Source organism: Anser brachyrhynchus (assembly GCF_964034855.1).
Source record: "Anser brachyrhynchus genome assembly, chromosome: 6".
Classification (NCBI taxonomy): domain Eukaryota; kingdom Metazoa; phylum Chordata; class Aves; order Anseriformes; family Anatidae; genus Anser; species Anser brachyrhynchus.
Window position 1 is genome coordinate 17,070,339 of NC_137700.1, and position 17,982 is coordinate 17,088,320.

The 17,982-nt window shown below is 39.0% G+C and overlaps 1 protein-coding gene across 8 annotated transcripts in view; it reads right to left on the reverse strand.

Moving 5' to 3' along the window:
- The window catches only part of RHOBTB1 (Rho related BTB domain containing 1), a 52,403-nt gene that overhangs the window by 18,555 nt on the left and 15,866 nt on the right, over positions 1-17,982 (reverse strand). For all 8 annotated transcript variants that reach the window (XM_080597968.1, XM_080597967.1, XM_080597961.1 and 5 more), the window contains 2 exons: positions 7,430-7,631; positions 6,952-7,055 (listed from right to left, as the gene is read on the reverse strand). In XM_080597968.1, coding sequence (XP_080454094.1) covers positions 6,952-7,055; positions 7,430-7,621 — 296 coding nt within the window. In that variant the 5' untranslated portion in view covers positions 7,622-7,631. The remainder of the gene's footprint in view (positions 1-6,951; positions 7,056-7,429; positions 7,632-17,982) is intronic.

Consider the following 17,982-nt stretch of genomic DNA (forward strand, 5'->3'; position numbering starts at 1 on the left):
AAGCTTCTTAAGTACTGGTGTAATGTGCGAAACTGTCAAAATGCCCTGAAATATATTCAGATTTGGTGGTGAGTAACATGCAGATCTATTTCTAAAGTTTCTGTAACATCATTTTTAGTAAGAAACAACAGTAATAATAAGATGATAAAGCTACCTTCAGGAAAATTGCATATTTCAAGGCTGTGCTTCAAAAGTGGAAAATTACCCCATACATTCCTTACAAACAATACACCATTCTTAAGTGCAAGCATTTAAAAATCTCTCCTATTTCCTTTGAGGTACTCATGGGAAAGTAGTGGTGCATGTACAGAGAATGACAAAAAGTTTTGTATCATGAAGAAGGATTAAAATACCTCAACCTCCATAGCAGAAAGCTGTAAGAGCTATTATTGTTCAAATGCCTGACCAGCAATAGTGCTAAAAAGAATGACAAAATCGTGTGGAACAACATAAGAAGCAGAAAATAATTTTATTTTTAATTTAAAGGGCTGCTTACACAGTTTGGGGATTTGCTTCATTTTATTGCTGGCTGTAAGAATTAAATTTACCTATAACTCTGGTTCAGCATATGCATATGAAAAATACAAAAATACAAAGTGCTAAATAAAACTTTGCAGCTGAAATAGGCTGCCTGCAAGCTACCCTAGCATGATTCTGGGCCAAATTTTACCAGCCTCAACTCAGTAAAACTCTCCTTGGATCTGATATGTTTGTACCATACGCATCCATAATATACACTACACACACCCACTCCCTCCCCAGGAGCAGAGATTTTGATTACTTCATTCTTAACACAAGAGAAAAAAAAAAGATAAACAGAATTCTAGAGATAGTTAACTGAAGCTGAAATTCTTAAATTTTCATATCAAGGTTTATACAAGCAAGACACAAAGCCTGAACACCAAGTCAATGGAGAAGGATGGAAAAAGACAAAGCCAGCAAGAGAGACACCAGAACTCATAATACCATAAAAAGGGACTGATAATGATTTAGCTAAGAATGTTTTTGTCAGCTGACTGCTGCCTTCAGGTGGAAGATAAAATAACTCACAAAACAATGGACAAAACAGACACATAGAGAAAGGTGAGCTTTACAAGCTTATTTTCTGTTATTGTACAGAAGCAGCTTATATATGAGAATTACACGTTATTTCTCTGCAGAGAACCAATCAACTTTCATCAAAGATACTGCAGAAAAATAAAGGAAACAAACGAACCCCTTCTTAACTCCCATCCCATCCTCTTAAAAAATACCAGGAACTAATGTTCCATTAGAAAAAACACAGCTTAAAAGAGGTAAGAAGAGATTTAGCTAATGTGTCATCTAAATCAATGGTATTTGGTAGAAGAAAAAATATTTAAAGGTAGGGGATGGATGTGAGGATGGAAAACAAACAGAAAAAGGAAGATTCAAACCTAGATCCTGAAGTTAATTAAAAGCATGATTCCTTTTAAGTGCTAATGAAGGACAACAACAGGAACAAGATGAAAAGGGAGGCAAAAATCCTACAGAAGAGGAGAGAATGGTGGGTTCTGGTTTGCATCCAGCATGTGAGTTACTTCTGAAGTCATGGAATACATGAAAACTGAACATAAATAAAGACACAGCTAGCATCTGTTAATCTGGGGAAAAATACGGACTACCATTATTTTTGCTTTTCTTGGGCTATTCCCCAAACCAGCATATTATTCATTACTTTTTCAAAAGTACATTAAAAAAAAAAACACACACAAAAATACCCCAGCAACAACCGTTGTCAGGAAGCTTCTGCTGGCAAGTTGATGTCAACAAGTTATTGATAAGTGAATTGAGTTTAAAACACTTATACCTTTTTCTGCATATTATGATACATTTATAAAGAAATCCGTACTGAGATCCTGAGAGCCTTGGTGTAGAAAACAGCTCAAGAACTCTACCTAGCACATACACACAAAGAAATAATTCACTGAGATAAAGATTTCTACAGAAAGCCATCTCCTAGGTTTAGCATTTCTTAAAGATTCTGGTTTTTCCTTGCAGTACTTAAGATAAAGCCCACATGCCCTCTTCCCATTGCCTCCCCCAGACAGTGACTTGTGAGAGCAAGGGAAATATGGAAAATTATGAAATACAGTAAATAGTATTTGATACATACTTTCACTCAAGGAAGGCTTGAAGTATTACAGCTCTCTCTTTATTCTAGATACATTACATATATGTCAAATTGAGTCTCAGACCCCACTAACGTTCATTTGGCACATAACTGACTTTTTAAAGAAGGAAGGATTCTTAACAGCAATTCCAACCTCTTTCTACTCACAATATGGAACTATGGTGGGATGCTGAGAAAACACATAGTAGATCTGCTTTGATTTTACTGCTTTATACATGAAGTGTATACTTTCCCACTGACTGAGTGGAAAAGCCTCAAATGTTAGTGTACAAAATGAAAGAAGAAAAAATTAGTGCATGCACACTTCTTATCAAAATAAAATCTCTTGAGGATGCAATCCATCTATGAACCTCTCTACTTATTCTAGTCTTTCTTGGGGCTGATCTGAATCAAACATGAAAGAAAAAAAACATTTCATATCAAATATCAAAAATGTTCTTTACATTTCTTCAAAACTGCTTGGTGAAGAACCTGAATAGCCTATAAACCACTGTAAAGTAGAGGCAAGGCTCACAAATTTTAGTATTGGAAGATGATTTGAAGATACTGCACAGTATTTTTGCTTTTGTGGTAGCAAAAGGAAGCAGCAAGGGCAAAGACGCACATCTGAAAGCAAGTGGATTCCCCACCAGCTGACCCTTTGTCATCAAAGCAAGAGACTCCTGTGTCTGTTAAGTACTACTGCTGCAGAGACACATCTCTGATGCTCCCCTCCAATCCATGTCAGTAAACAGCTCATCAGGTATGTGGAAAGAGAATTATTGTAATATGAAAACAAGGATTCTCAGGACAAGGAGTCCTGCAAAAGTGTGGGCTTTTATTCAAATCACTTCTGAAACCTTGGTCTTTCTCTGAAGAAAGGAGAGCAGCTCCTGGCTCAATTCTCAACGAAGACACAGTGAATGACGGGGACACTGATCTATCTAAAGGCCTGGTAACTCTGCAAAGACACCCACCTTGTCCTAATCTCACTGTATTTCCTGAAGGCAAATACCATTTTACATCAAATTTACCTGGGTTTTGTTTTTACATAAATACCATTATCACTGTATTTTAAGAAAGAGAAAACAAAACAACTTTTAAACAGATTGGCAGAAATCTTCAAATAATGGTGATAAACCCGTAACTCAAGGAATCATTTCAGCAGCAGTCAGAAGGTATATTTTTGTGGATTCAATTACATTGAATTAACTGGTTAAGGGAACTGTAATCACACAGAAAAAGACAAATACACATGTTTCTTTGTGTACATACAATACCCACAAGGCTTAGGAAATCCATTCACAACAGAGAAAATACTCTAAACATATTTTAAGAGGCTCTGTCAGCAGTCTCACAGAAAGGCTCATTCACATTTATAAGTCACAAGGAAAAAGCTGTTTTCTGCCCATGCTGTATGAACAGATTTTGTTTGGTCTACAGCTCATATTTAAGTCGCAAGTAAATAAATCATCCTGGCTGCATTAGCTGACAAACCACATTCATAGTATTGAGGATAAATATTTGTTTGGGACTGAATTAACCCTTTGCAGATTTGAGCTCATGTTTACACATACTTGAGCTGCATGTATCAAAAACTTATTAATCAAATTGTAGTCAGACGTGTTTACCTGGGAAAAAAAAAAAAAGGAAGCAAAAGGAAAACAAGTGCAAGCCACTCTTTTTCCCATTTTGCTTTTAGAAATGGTTTGAACACGATGACATGATGTTCAAACAAAACCAGATTGGACAGGAGGACAGAGGGTAGAGAATCCTGACAAGCTGATAGAAATGTAAATGTAGATGTTTTCATGTCTTTACACATGCAGTTCTGTGCCCCCCAGGGACACTGGAACATAATAGCAACTTCAGCCTTATATGAAGTTCCCACTTCAGATTTGCAGTCTTACAGAATGCAATAGCACTGAGACTATGTTGTTACTGGATGAAGAGGTGACTAGGTGCTGGAAATGAATATGCTAATCTTAACAAAGACGTTGTATTTTTGTTATTGTCACTTTGGAGTGATTTTGCATCAAATGAAACCCTGTGGGAGAGTATCACCAGATGACTATTTGACATCACATGGTGCCTAAGCTGAACTCAACAGGATACCTCCAAAACTAAAACATACACTCAAGTTTAAGGAAAAAAAAAAAAAAAAAAAGTAATGCTGTAAAACACTGCAGAAAATATTTCCACAAGTCCCTCCAGCCACCTCCCTCTCCCTCCCTTAATCTGCCAGGATCTGTTTCCCAAAGCTCCTGTAGGAACGTGATTATTAAACTGAACACCACACAGTAGAACGTGAGCTGGATCTCACTCTCCACACGCCCATTTTAAATGATGTCAGTACAAACATTAACTATTACATTCTCATTAACACCGAAATGTTTCTCTCTTCCTCTCACACAAAAAAATAGCAGTAAAACATTCCTTTAATCAATCTCTTTTCACATTTCTATCTGTGAAAAATAAAGAATTAAGAAGGATTTATCTTTGCTGCAAGTCCTGCTAACTGTTCACCCTGTCATCAATAGCATAATCTATTTATATAACGTTTTGCAGAACTGTATGGAATAATATTTTCCAATGAGCAACAGGTGAATTAGTGACCTGCTGGTTCTTGTTACACCAGGTTTAAGACAATTAGAGGTCTTGGCTGAAATAAACCTTTCCTTGCACAAGGAGCATAGGCATAAAACAATTTTGAAGGAAATTGAAAGGATATCTCATTAAATGATATTTCAGACAACCAGAAGCACTGGGTACTTGGAGATGTAGCCTTGAGCAGTTTGGCATAAACTGCATCTTTAACTGTACTGCCTCACCTAGGAGTAGACTAGTTCAATATAAAAAAGGTAATTTAAAATCAATTCATATAAATGTGAACATTCAATATTTTTATTGAATGGTACAATGTTCAGAAATGCTACAATAGATAAAATGTTAAACAGCTTATTCAAAATAAAACTAACTTAAAAAAAAAAGAAAGAAGTACCACCTGATCAGTGTTTACAGTTAGGAAATATTACAACTGAAATTCTGTTTAAAAAATAAATTCTTTAGAGATTCCAGTTACATACTAGATTAAGAAACTTGCAGAAGAAAAACTACTAACAGCACCGTAAGTTTCCCAAACAACCTTTTTAAGTTGACCAGGGCATAACAAACCTGATTCTACATAGGTTCAGTTCTGCTAACATCACAAATGAATTCCTATGTTCACATGCTTAATCCCATGAGATCTCAAGTTATTCACGGCCCCCTTGGTTTTTGCACGATTAGACGCTAAGCATGTTGTTTTCCCCCCCTCTCCTGTCCTGTCAGTAGACAGTGGATCAGAGTTCAGAACACGCCTGATTTTGTTTTCTTAATCTCCAGTAATCTTCTCAGTGACACAGTATCTGTTGCAGAATATCAGGAGGCCACACCAAAGATGAACGGTTAGAGGAAATGTTAAGTTACATCCATATTTATCAAAGTAGGCTCCATATGCTGCTAAATGTTAAAACAGTATCTACTCACATACTTGAGCAGCACCGAGTATTAAGGTCCATGTTACCTTAAAGTCACACACAGAGATTATTGACAAATGGCACAGGTTTTGTAGCCCTGGACTGCTGCGGTGCTGCCTTAGCTTCTGATGCAAAGTTCAAGCTAATTCATGACTCTTAAAATAGACCACTAACACAGGGCTGTATACAAAGGACGGTTTGTACCAACTGCTGTACAGAGTTTTACACTGTGAAAATTTAACTGACGGATTCAACCAGCAGAACCCTCTGCAGTGATTCTGAGGGACAAAGAAAAAAGTCAACCTCCAAAGTCCCTCATTTCATCAGGTAGCACAGCGTGAAAACAGTAAGACAGTACATTTTGGCAACATGAAATCCAAAGCTGGAACACAAAATCTACAGTGGACATTCCCACCTGGAAAAAAAAAAAGTCTATGGAAGCTTGGTCATCTGCAGAGACTGAAGCAGAAAGAATATGGAAAAATAAGCTTGAAAAGGTGAAAAAAATGTGTGAAGACCAAGACCCTGCTTAAATGTCAGTTATGGAAAAACAAAACAAAACAAAAAACTATCCAAAAAAACTGTCCATCAGCCATCTTCTTCAGCTAAGTATTTGCCCCATAGAGGTAGTCTGTTATTGTACATGCTTTCAGTCCTTGTTGAAGTCCATGCTGAAGTTATGTTATACATGCTGGAATAATCCAGATTACTTTTTTTTTCTTTAAAGCTTTTTGAGCGTAATCCATTCACTAACAGACACTTGATACTTATGGAAGAACATTTTTTCCTTTCTTTAGCTTTAAATAACAAAATACAGAAGAGTCTCACCTGTGATGGAATGGGCTCTGTTCTCAATAGGTGAGCTGCCCAGTCAATGTCACAGGTTTTAATACAAGAACTATTCCTTCCATCAGTTTTCCAACATCTCTGCTTGTTAGCTCAGCAACAAGTAGGTAATTATATCATACACCACTTAAACAGGCAGGGACTGCTGACGTTCAATTTTGTGTAAAACCACAATCATATTTTGGGAATGTTTTTTAAAGTTTGAAATGGGACAACATTTGTTGACAGAGCTTAGCAGGCTTTTCAAGGAAATGTAGTGTAGTAAAACTATGCTGCTTTTAAAATATTTATCTCTTTTTAATCCTTGCAGTATATAATCCTCTTTGCAGTAGGCAGGAATATGATAACCCTTGATTGTTTTTAAGTCCTTGCTTTTTAAAAACCAAGATTTGCAAATTCTACTGCTCTGAAATTTTACTACAAATATGATTTGAAGTTTAGTTTGGATCAACTTACCTTCCATAAGCAAAGCGTCTGTCTTTGTGGTGGTCCCCAAATGTATCCCACAGCCTGAGAGAAACACTCACTTCATCCACAACATCTCGTGAGCGTTCAAGGACCTAAAACAAAATACACATTATGTTCTCTCTTCCTCCATCAAACAAGTACGTTTCTAATTTGCCTTGTAAAGAGATCAAAAGCATGCTACATCAAGAGTCTATCACATGTAGTCTTTGTTGAATGCTATATTTTATAAAACACAAGCAGAATGTACAGCTTTTAAAAGTACCTTTAATTTCAGAAAAAAATACTTTGGAATGAGAGACCTGGGGAGATGTCAGCTTCCTTGCATATCAGACCACGGCTGCAGAAGAAACTGCACGTACAATACTTGTGAGTTCATTGCTGCATTCTGGCAAAGAAAGGCTAGCCAATAAACATTAGTACAACCTCACAGCATGTGCTCCATATTTTGTAGACCTGCAGTCCTTACCTCTTGGCAGACACGGTACTGATCAATGGCCCAGACAGTTGGTACGTGAGTTGCCAGCAGCTGATACTGAGTCAAGGTTGTATTGCATGCTCTTGCACAAATTAGACGAGTCTTCCCCACTGCATTATCTCCAACCACCACACACTTGATAGTTTCAACGTTGGGTCTTTCGTAGTCCATGTCAGTGTCCATTTATCAAGAACTGTAACAAGACAGTTAGACTTATTTTCTATTACTGTACAAAACAATGCTGCTTAGAACCAGAGCCCTCTAATTCCACTTCTTCAGAGATGCTTGAAGAGGACAAAGTCTCAAGGAAAAGCCTGTAGTAAACTGTACCAAAGCAAGCTAGCTGGTCCTTTAAATACTGCACAGTTATGCAAATGCAGGGCTATTTTGACCGCAGTCAGTTTATGCTGTTCACATGCTATTTTCACTTCGGTTTCTGTAAACACAAGCCTGTTTCCAGAGGATAGATCTTGGTGAAACAAGGACAACTAGCACAAACTTAGCTTTTGCTAATGCTTTTTACGCTACAAAGGAGAAAAGACTGGGCATCAGTAGCTTTAACCTGAAGGATTCTAGTACAAACCTGCCTTCAGTAATCTTGCCCATTCAGGATTTGATTTAGGGCTCTCCAAACAATATTGCTAAGACCAAGTCACACAGATGGTTTTAGTTATATGCACACAATAAAACTGACTTGTAAGATGACTCCAGAGACTCTGTTCTCTACAAACCACAACTCCCATTAATTCCTGCATGTATTACACACCCTTAATTTTCCAAGGAAGTTTGTAAAGATCAGGGACCCAAACGAAACCTAACAGCCCAGCAGAAACTTGCAAATACACTCATATATACCCACAAACTTTTTAATGTGATACAGAAAAAATAAAGAGACTTAGATTGTTGAAGATACTAGCCTGATGGAAAGTTATTGCCAAAGAATATTTAAGTAAATGTATTGAACAATGCTTGGATATGAACGTAAGCCAGAACAGAGGGATATTTGAAAGACTTAAGTCAACTTTGCACATTTTCTACAGAAGTCTGTTATTTTCATATAAAGGGACATGGGATCATAGTTCAACATATCTGATTTTGGTTTTCTAACGTCTAAAAAGTCTCCAGCAATCTGGTCTCTGCTGGGGAATATAATCAAGGAAGGGGAAAAGGGAAAGTGCAAGGCACAAACTTGTTCAGAAAGGCTTGCCTAACAGCTATTTCAGCAAGGAAATGTAAAACAGTTAAACTGACCAAACACTGATCATCATCTGAAGCTATGTCCTTTTTTCCTGAGAAGAAAGCACTACAGATAAGTCATTGAGTGTCTTTTGTTTCAGTAGCTTTTTTAGTATTCATATCTGTGGTGGTTTTACTCAGGTGGGCAGCCGAGCTCCACCACAACCACTCCCTCACTCCCCCTCCTCAAAGAGGAACGGGGAGAAAATATCATGAAAAGGGCTCAAGGGTTGAGATAAGGACAGGGAGATTGCACAGTAATTATCATGATGGGCAAAACAGACTCAGCATAGGGAGACAGTAAGATTTATAACCTATTACTAACAAGCTAGAGAAGTGAGAAACAAAGGAAAGAAACCAAAAGCACCTTCTCCCCCATCCACTCCCTCCCCCTGAGCAGCGCAGGGGAACAGGGGAATGGGGGTTATGGTCAGTCTATAGCGCTTCTTCTCCGCCGCTCCTTCTCGGTCACTCTCGTCCCCTGTGCTGTGGGGTCCCTCCCACGGGATGCAGTCCTTGCCGAACTGATCCAGCATGGGCTGCCCACAGGCAGCAGCTCTTCAAGAACTGCTCCAGATCTGGGTCCGTACCACGGGGTCCATCCCTCAGGAGCAAACTGCTCCAACCTGGATCCCCCACGGGCAGCAGCTCCTGCCAGGTCACCTGCTCCTGCGTGGGCTCCTCTCCACGGGCTACAGGTCCGGCCTGGAATCTGCTCCGGCAGGGGTCTTCCACAGGCCACAGCCTCCGTCAGTGCAGGTCCACCTGCTCCACCGTAGTCTCCTCCATGGGCTGCAGGGTGGAACCCTGCTCCACCGTGGTACTCCATGGGCTGCAGGGGGACAACTTGCTTCACCATGGTCCTCACCACAGGCCGCAGGGGACTTCTGCTCCGGCGCCTGGAGCACCTCTCCCCCTCCTTCTTCACTGACCTTGGCGCCCGCAAGGCTGTTCCTCACTCCTCTCACTCTCCCAGCTGCTGTGTGGTGCAGCGTTTTTTTTTTCCCTGTCTTAAATATGCTCTCACAGAGGCACAAAACAACATCACTTATTGGCTCGGCTCTGGTCAGCAGTGGGGCCCTTACCAAACATGGGGCAGCTTCTAGATCCTTCTCACAGAAGCCACCCCTATGGCCCCCTGCTACCAAAACCTTGCCACGTAAACCCACTACAATACCTCATTTGCTCATAAATGTAGAATACATGTTAACTATCAGGTTATCCAAAATATTAGATACAAGCTGTTCTGGTGTACATTTTTAATTGTGTCAATCACTATGTTACTACTTAAGAAAAAGCATGTATTTAGTAGTTGGGAACCAACCACTAATTTTAAGTGCATTCTTTCACTACTTTAAGTGATGTATGCTGGAAAAAAAAAGCCAGTGTTAGGACTGAATACTATACAAATATTTAAAATTTTGAGCATGGACTGCCAAAGAAGACCTGTAATGGCTATGATACAGTTGTTTTAATCGATATTTATGTGTGGCTGGGAGAAATTAGAGACCACATTGAGAGCTGTGCAAGAGTGAGTATGTGCCACTGATGTGTCACACTGCTAAGTTTTCACAGACATGGAATGCTTCAGGAAATGCCACAGCATAGACTAGCACGTAAGGATACATGTTAGAGGGCTGTTCTACCCTAGTCTGCAACGTGGGCCCAGTGACTCTACAGCAGACAATGTGGTTTCAAGCTTGTATGCGTAATATCTACTGCATGTAAACTTAATGGGCCTGTGATACCAACCTGCTATGTCGGCAAGATGCCAGCAAGAGGTTTTAGCTGATAAGGAAAGAAAGCTATTAAGATATTGCCTTTGTTCTTTCATCTGAGTTGTGACCTGCATCCTGAAAGGTTACTACTTGTGCAGTAAAGGACTACAGAGACTTTCCAGTTACTTCTGCCATTCAACCACAGCTGCTGGTTGCATGCAAGCTCTCATCAGGCTTACACCTGGGAAGGCACATGGGCTCTGTACAATCTCCATGAATCCAAATATAAGAGAGCTAGAAAGAGAGAGAATTCCTCTTTCCTCCCACCCATCCTTTCCAAGAATACAGCCATGATATAAATAAAAGAAGACAAACACTATGGTGTTTTCCACATTACAGAAAATAAGATATTTGTACACTGCTGCCTCAAAGCCAGGGACCTAACTGAGCAGCAAAAGCCCCATGAAGTTTCAATATGTGATCTAAAAATGTTTCATTTCAAGTCTGAGAATTAAGAGTAACCCCCAACATAATACATGGTGTTAAATTACTTCATATTTTATTCATGCATGGACTAGACATCACAGATGGAATGTGTTTACAAGGCTGGAAAACAAGATGAAGGTGCATAGCCAGCCAGTGTGTCTGGTTGGTTTTAAACTACCAAGCAGAGAGATTCCAAAATAAGTTTTCCTCCAACCCAATATTCCATTTAAATGTTGCTATCCAGATTAGTTGAAGCGCTTTTATAAGAATCTGATTTTACAATTCTTCAAAAATTTCTAAGTGGTAGTTCTGCAAAAATGCACTACAGTCAGTCACAAAATATGTATTAAGTGCAGGGTTTGGAATGTTAAAAAAATTCCAAGAGAATAACAAAGCAAGTTTAAAATTAATAGGCAAATCTTAATAAACATAATAAGAAATCAATGCAATTATTTGAGAATCCTAGAAAAGGAACACGTGAAAATGATTTTTTTTTCTGATATACTTACTGATTTACCTAAGGCAAAGATATCACAGAACTCAGACACAGCATGCCTGAATGCCCTGTTGTAGATCAATGACAGACTAATGAAGATATTTTTAGCATGACTCAATACTGCACAGGACAGATTAAAATAAACTGGGAATAGAAAAACAAAACAAAACAAAAAAAAAACAAACCTAAACCTTCGTGGCTATGTTAAGGAAAGCTCTTAAAACCACGCTACCAGATATGAAGTATCTCTGTACTAAAAATGCAGATCATTTTAATATTGTTCACTAGTTTTCAGAGAGTGATTAAAACAGAAATAGCTTCTAAAGAGACTGACAGACATAAGCCTGGACAGATACTCAGACACCTCAAATAAATCTGACACAAGCTATAAATTACAGTGTAAACAATTAGCAAAATGTGTGGATTAAATGCTTACAAATGTAACCAGAATCTTTCTGGCTTCTGGAATGATTAAAGGCAGGAATACATACAAGACTTTAAAGATACAGACATGGTCAGGTTTTTTTTTTTTTTTTTTTTTTAAGGTATCCACTAGGTTAAGCTCATGCTAAACCTATTATATAATCACCCTGATTAAAAATGCTAAATATGTTGTTGCAAAACTTAAAAAAAAAAAAAAAAAAAAAAAAAAGATTTGAGCTCTGAAAGTCTGGTAACATCTGGGAGAGCCAACAGGAACTAAACCAAAACTGGTCAGACAAGAGCAATCCAGCTTATGTGAAGCTTAAGAAATAGTAGCATAAAATTCCAGCACCAATGAAAAACTTGCCAAACCCAACCTACAACCTGCAATAGTTTACCAACAAAAGACAAAAGGAAAAAGTAAGAGGAAAGTTACTGGAAGTATGACCAATCTTAGAGAGGACACTGGCAAAAAAGCCACAGAAGAACAGAAAGGTCAGCAAATGAGGAGCACTAAAAAATCTACTAGGGGAACCATCAGATTGAACATGGCTGTTCCCACAAAGAAAGCAGTGAAAGATTCAGCTGCTTAATCCAGTTCTAAGGAAGGATGAGCAGATGGATGGAAATGAAAAAAAGATACCCACAAGAATAACATAGGATCATAAAAATCTCTTAGGATGTTTCTATTTTTACATTGTTACCCTTGATTGCTGGCATATGATGAGGAGACAGCCAAAAATCAGATGTGAGTAGATTCAAGATCTAAGATAAAACCAATTAATTAATTAACTTCATTGGCAGGAAAGAATTATTCTAAATAAAGCTGATTTATTTCCAAAGAAGGTGTAAGGTTACTGTCATGAACCATAGCTTGCTGACGTTTTTGGTCACTAATTTCTTCCTCTGTTGTTTTACCTTGAATTCTGAAGGATGCTTGCTTTTTTGCTTAGTTTTTCCTCAATGCTGAATGAGTTGTTATTATTATCACTAAAAACAGTTGTGGTTGCTATAGCATGCAGATCCTTCTGGCTAGTCAGCCTCAGTAATGAAACACTGCTTTTCTAGAGAAATTTTCCAACAGATCTGTAGATGGAGCAAATCATTTAATCATCTAGTGCACTAGAACACAGATTAAACATGACAGACACACACAACGGCTCTCTATGTATGCATGAATGTAAGTATATTTACATACGAAATATAACCAGACCCTAATCATGAACTTGCCTTGCTTTAAGAATGCAGTTTAATATGTTTAAAGCTATAATTGCAATTTTCTCTTCTGGAACGAAAGTGGATGAAGATGCAAACCTAATAGCAATCCCCAGGAGCCGTCCCTATAAAACCCTATATGGGATCAGATATCCACCCTTATGGATCTCACTGCCTGTGCAGCTAACTGCCCACTTCGAACTTCCTACGTGTTTTAAATCATTACTTAGTTTATACTAAATATACCCAAGATTTTTCAAAGAGCAGTAGCTACTTATCAACTCTTTTCTCTTCAGCAAAACAGGACAAACAAATCACCAAGAGTGTCTACTTTAATCAGTGATTATGGAGTGATCCTGCAGGCATTTACTTCTTAGCTTAGTGTTTAAACATGTCCAATAAGACTGAGAGAGCATCTCTTAGCATGAAAACAAGCAAGCACGTTACTTTGTTCTTGCATTAAGAGCAAACTCTTTAGCTGAAGTTTCAGAGTGACAGCATGTAAGGACCTTGCCTGCCCAGTAAAGCTTTTCTTTAAGTTATTTCATGGGAAAAAAATAATAAAAAAAAATTCTAACCTGTCTCAAGGAATCTAATTAAACATGCAAAACAGAAAGGCTTTCAAACAAACAGGTTGCCAACCAAAATTATGTCATCACAATTACTTAAGGAATCTAATGGAAAGAGACACCAAAATTTGCTACTACGTAACGTGGATGGTGTGAGTGGGAATTGTTTGAAAAACTCAGGCCAGCAGAAAGGTAGTAAACCCATCAACATTTATTCCTGAAAAATACACTCTTCTGAAAACATTTGAAAGAGCATTTCTAGGTACTCCATATTTCAATCTAGTCTGAAGATGTATTTTTTGAGCATACTTTCAGAGTGATACCCTCAGTGAGCCATTACCCAATAACACATCAAAAGGGGCATGAATAAATTGACAAGGGTAAGCAATGATCTTACCTCCATCCCCAAGTTACAAAGTTACTGCTTGCAACCATTGACACTGCAAAAGGAGATGCAAAATACCAAGTTCTTCAGACGTTAAGTCATTACCTTGCAGTGCAGAATCCCAAGGCACTGGCACACTGGCAAGGACCAAAGAGTGCATGAGCCAGAGCAAATGTGAAAGTGAAATGTTTGTTCTCAATATCTAACCTGCCATGTGTTGTTTCAGAATCTAAACGGATGAACACACACATATGCCAGGGAAAAAAAGCAGGGGAACTTACTGTTCATTTGTGTGGATTAGGGCCCTTCATCAAACCCAGCCTACCTCTGTGATGACACAACACCATTGGAGCACTTCCTTAGACAACCAAAAATCTGTGATACTCTTGAGCCTCCTGAAGTGCGCAGTCCACAAGGACATGTCTTTGTGTTTTACTCACAGACTTTCAGACAAAAGAGAACCAAATGCAAATGCCAGCAGTAGACTTGAACTATGTCAATTTTCTGACAGGTTCTGGGAGACCTGAAGTGCAGAAATCAACAAGCTGATTACTCTGAGCAGATTACGTATTATTTTGACCTGTGACATACATTGTAATATCCTCTGTGATGAGATCATGTCTCTAGAAATTAATCCATACAGCAGGTAAAGGATGTTTAACCACTTCAGAAGCCAGGTACAAGAATCTAGGATGAATCTTTTCTGTACTGTGGGAGAACCTACAACACTGCTACCCCTCCCTTCATCAGTTCTTCAGTCTACCTCAAGAACACGCCATGATGCAGAGCAGTCCCTTAAAGTTCCTTCTGTTTCTTCTTTTTTGCTGTGCAGAGAGATGTGAGGAAGAGTGACCACACTGAACCCACCCCCAGTAAGAGGGAAATAATCTGGACTGGCACATGGTTGATTTAAGGCTCTCGCATAGTTTTGCGAATGCGTTTTGTCAGGATTCAGGATGCACCTGGCTCCAGTGGCTGCTTTCCATTTACCAGAGATACCCACAGCAAACACAAGGGGCTAGGCAGTGACCAAGCTCTGGCATTGCTGTGTGCCATAACTTGGCATGTCAACACTAACTGAAATTAGCTGTGGCTGACATTAATAAAAGTGACTGAGAACTGAATAAATGAAGAACAGGCAAGACTCATTTGGACCAGGTGGTAACCATCTCCAGAAAGCTGTTACTTCATAAAGCAGCCCCCCATAAAATGCCATTGTGCACTGAGACCTTAGATTATTCCTCCTTCTGCAACAGATCACATTGCAGGAACAGACTAAGGGTGCAGCTCTACTAGCATTTTAGTTTGGACAAGAATACATTTTTGAAGCAAAAACCCCAGTCATCACCACTTACAATGCTTTGGTTTGCATCAGGAACAGCCACCTAAGTGAACAAACTGAATTTGTTTCAGATTAATCTGAAGTGAAAGACATGTCACCCACCACTAAAGAGTGAGCATTCACCCCACACCAGATTAAAGGTAATCTGAAGTAACACCTGCAGCCCCTGAAACGTGTACTGCATGCACACTGGGACCTCAGCACCAACATTTTCATTTTCAGATCCCCTGCTACTGCACTGCATGACCCACTAATGTAGACAGCATCAGATGCTTTGTCTCCTGGTTTGGTATTTGGATCAATATTTTGGGCAAAGCTGCAGCTGAATCCTTAGTGACTGCAATGCTCAAGAGTACCTGGGATAAGATATAAAACTCAGGATTAAAGGGAGAAGCATCACTGAAAAAGCCTGATTCAGCACTACTGGTTTTCATGGTCATGAACACCATGATATCTTACTCTTATGCAATTAAGGAGCTCATACAGCATTACACTACTGCTATTGTAGTAAAGGTTATTACCGATTTTACCAATTTATATAAAGACAGGTATTGACATTGTATGCTCTCTTTGGTAAGAAACCAACCAACCAAAAATAAATAAACAAGGCATTCTTCCAACTTCTGCACATTTCTATGGGGAATATATTTATCAACTTTTGCTAGGACTACAAAGACAAATATTCTAGAGACACCAGTGACCTTCTAGCCTAGGAAGCTGTTGAAGAATTCACTTTCTGCTTTTTTCGTTCCAAAAGACAGGATCCGGCTCTAGTTTCTTGAACTTTGTGTGATATTTCTCATGTGTTAATCCGTGATGTTTTAGGAAGATTTTTTTTGTGATTTTATTTACTCTCACATATGATTGGTACAAGGAAACTGTACAAGGTGAATGAAATCTCTAGACGACAGCATAAAAAAAAATCTAAACACTGACTAGAATAGTAAATACTTCATGATTCCAGACTTCAGATAAGTGCTACTTCCAGATCCTGGCTCAAGTCCTGCATTTATATCTCAAATGCAAATCCAGTGACATCAAGTGAACTGTGCAAGAAGCAAGTGTACGTGGAGTTTACTTGTAATGTCTAGTGCCACACATAGACTCGCCAAAATTTTTTTAAAAAAAGACAGAAATTACCATATCTTTTGCCATGTCTTTTATGTCAGACAGAAAGGATAGGAAAACAGAAAAGTAGAATGTTAGGTGAGAACCAAAGGGAATCCATAGTTTAATCTCATGAGCCTACCCCTATTAAGAAAGGGCCCAACTGTCACTGCATGTACCCCAGGTGGCACCAACTCTAGCTCACACGCCATGTCACCACCCAGTCCTTCAGCACAAGGCCTTGAGCTCTTTTATGCACACGCCATCCATGATCCAAGGGTATTTTCACACTGATCTGACCAGTCTTTGCCTCAATGATGCCTTGCTGTGAGCTCTGTAACTGCTGTATGTAGCAATGACTGCTCTGCCTTATTTTTCCCCTCTTGGGGGAAAACAGACCCTGCTTGGGAGACAGTCACAGGTACGTTCTCTGTTCTACAACACTCGATAATTTTCTTCTGGCAGAAAAGATGGGAGCAAAGGAGGGACATGTCAAACATCTGTTGCTCCTGTGCTTTTCCTAAATTCAAGGCTTCTCTGTCTTTCCAGCTCCTTCAGCCAGGGCAACATCTGGATGCAGGATTTAAACAGTTTTCCAGTGAACAAAATGTATTAGTAAAGAATCAAACATTGGGATTTACCAGTCAAGTGATCAGCTCTTCCTCTCAGTCTAATGCTCTACAGTATTTGTGAAGCCTGGAGTTTTAAAAGGGCAGGAGTTTTAGAAAGCTCCCCAGAGCTAAAACTGATGTTTATTTCTTCTTGGATAAAAATACTTGTACACATCTGAGCATGTCCCAGATCTTATGCTCTGTAAGTATTATGTCTGTGAGATTAAAAAAAACAGTATAAACATTCAGCTCACCAAGTTATTTTTTCTATTAATAGTGAATGGATACATCACAGACCTGAGGCATAGCATCAGGCATACAAATCCAATGGGCATAAAAAAAAGAAAAGCACAACCTAATGGAAGAGGACCTCAGAAAATTACTGAAGAGAAATTAAGCTGCTCTACTTCCACGTGCTGGGACCTATCCTGAATCATAGCCTGTACACAGATATGTCCCATTCAGTTGCTACTTATACTGAACAGTTACACAGCGACTCTGTCTCTGTCCTAACAACAGTGCTTTCCTCCTCACATGCTCTATTTTTGCCTAGAAAGAGTGCTAGCTTAAGAGCTCCTGTGAACACAATGAACAAACTAATTTCCACCTCAGCTTCTATTACAGCTCAAGCTGAACATTTGGCTTCAAGTCAGCTGCGTGTCCTGAAATAGTACACAGACTGAGGATGAACAAAGTCATTGAGAATATTCTGGCATCTCTTCCTTGCTCTCACTGTGACCATATGCACAGCTTCAAGGGCTTTTTTTTTTTTTTTTAATTATTACTATCATTTTTAAACAAGTACATTGCTGCCTTTGGAAGCCTGAGTAGTGCTTTGACCAGCAGAAGGCAACCCCGAGCTCTCTGACTAGTCCTCCTCAGCCTGCCCAGTGACTGCTTTCCCTTTGCTCTAGATGTTGGATGCTACCATATCCACTACAGGCTGACTGAACAAA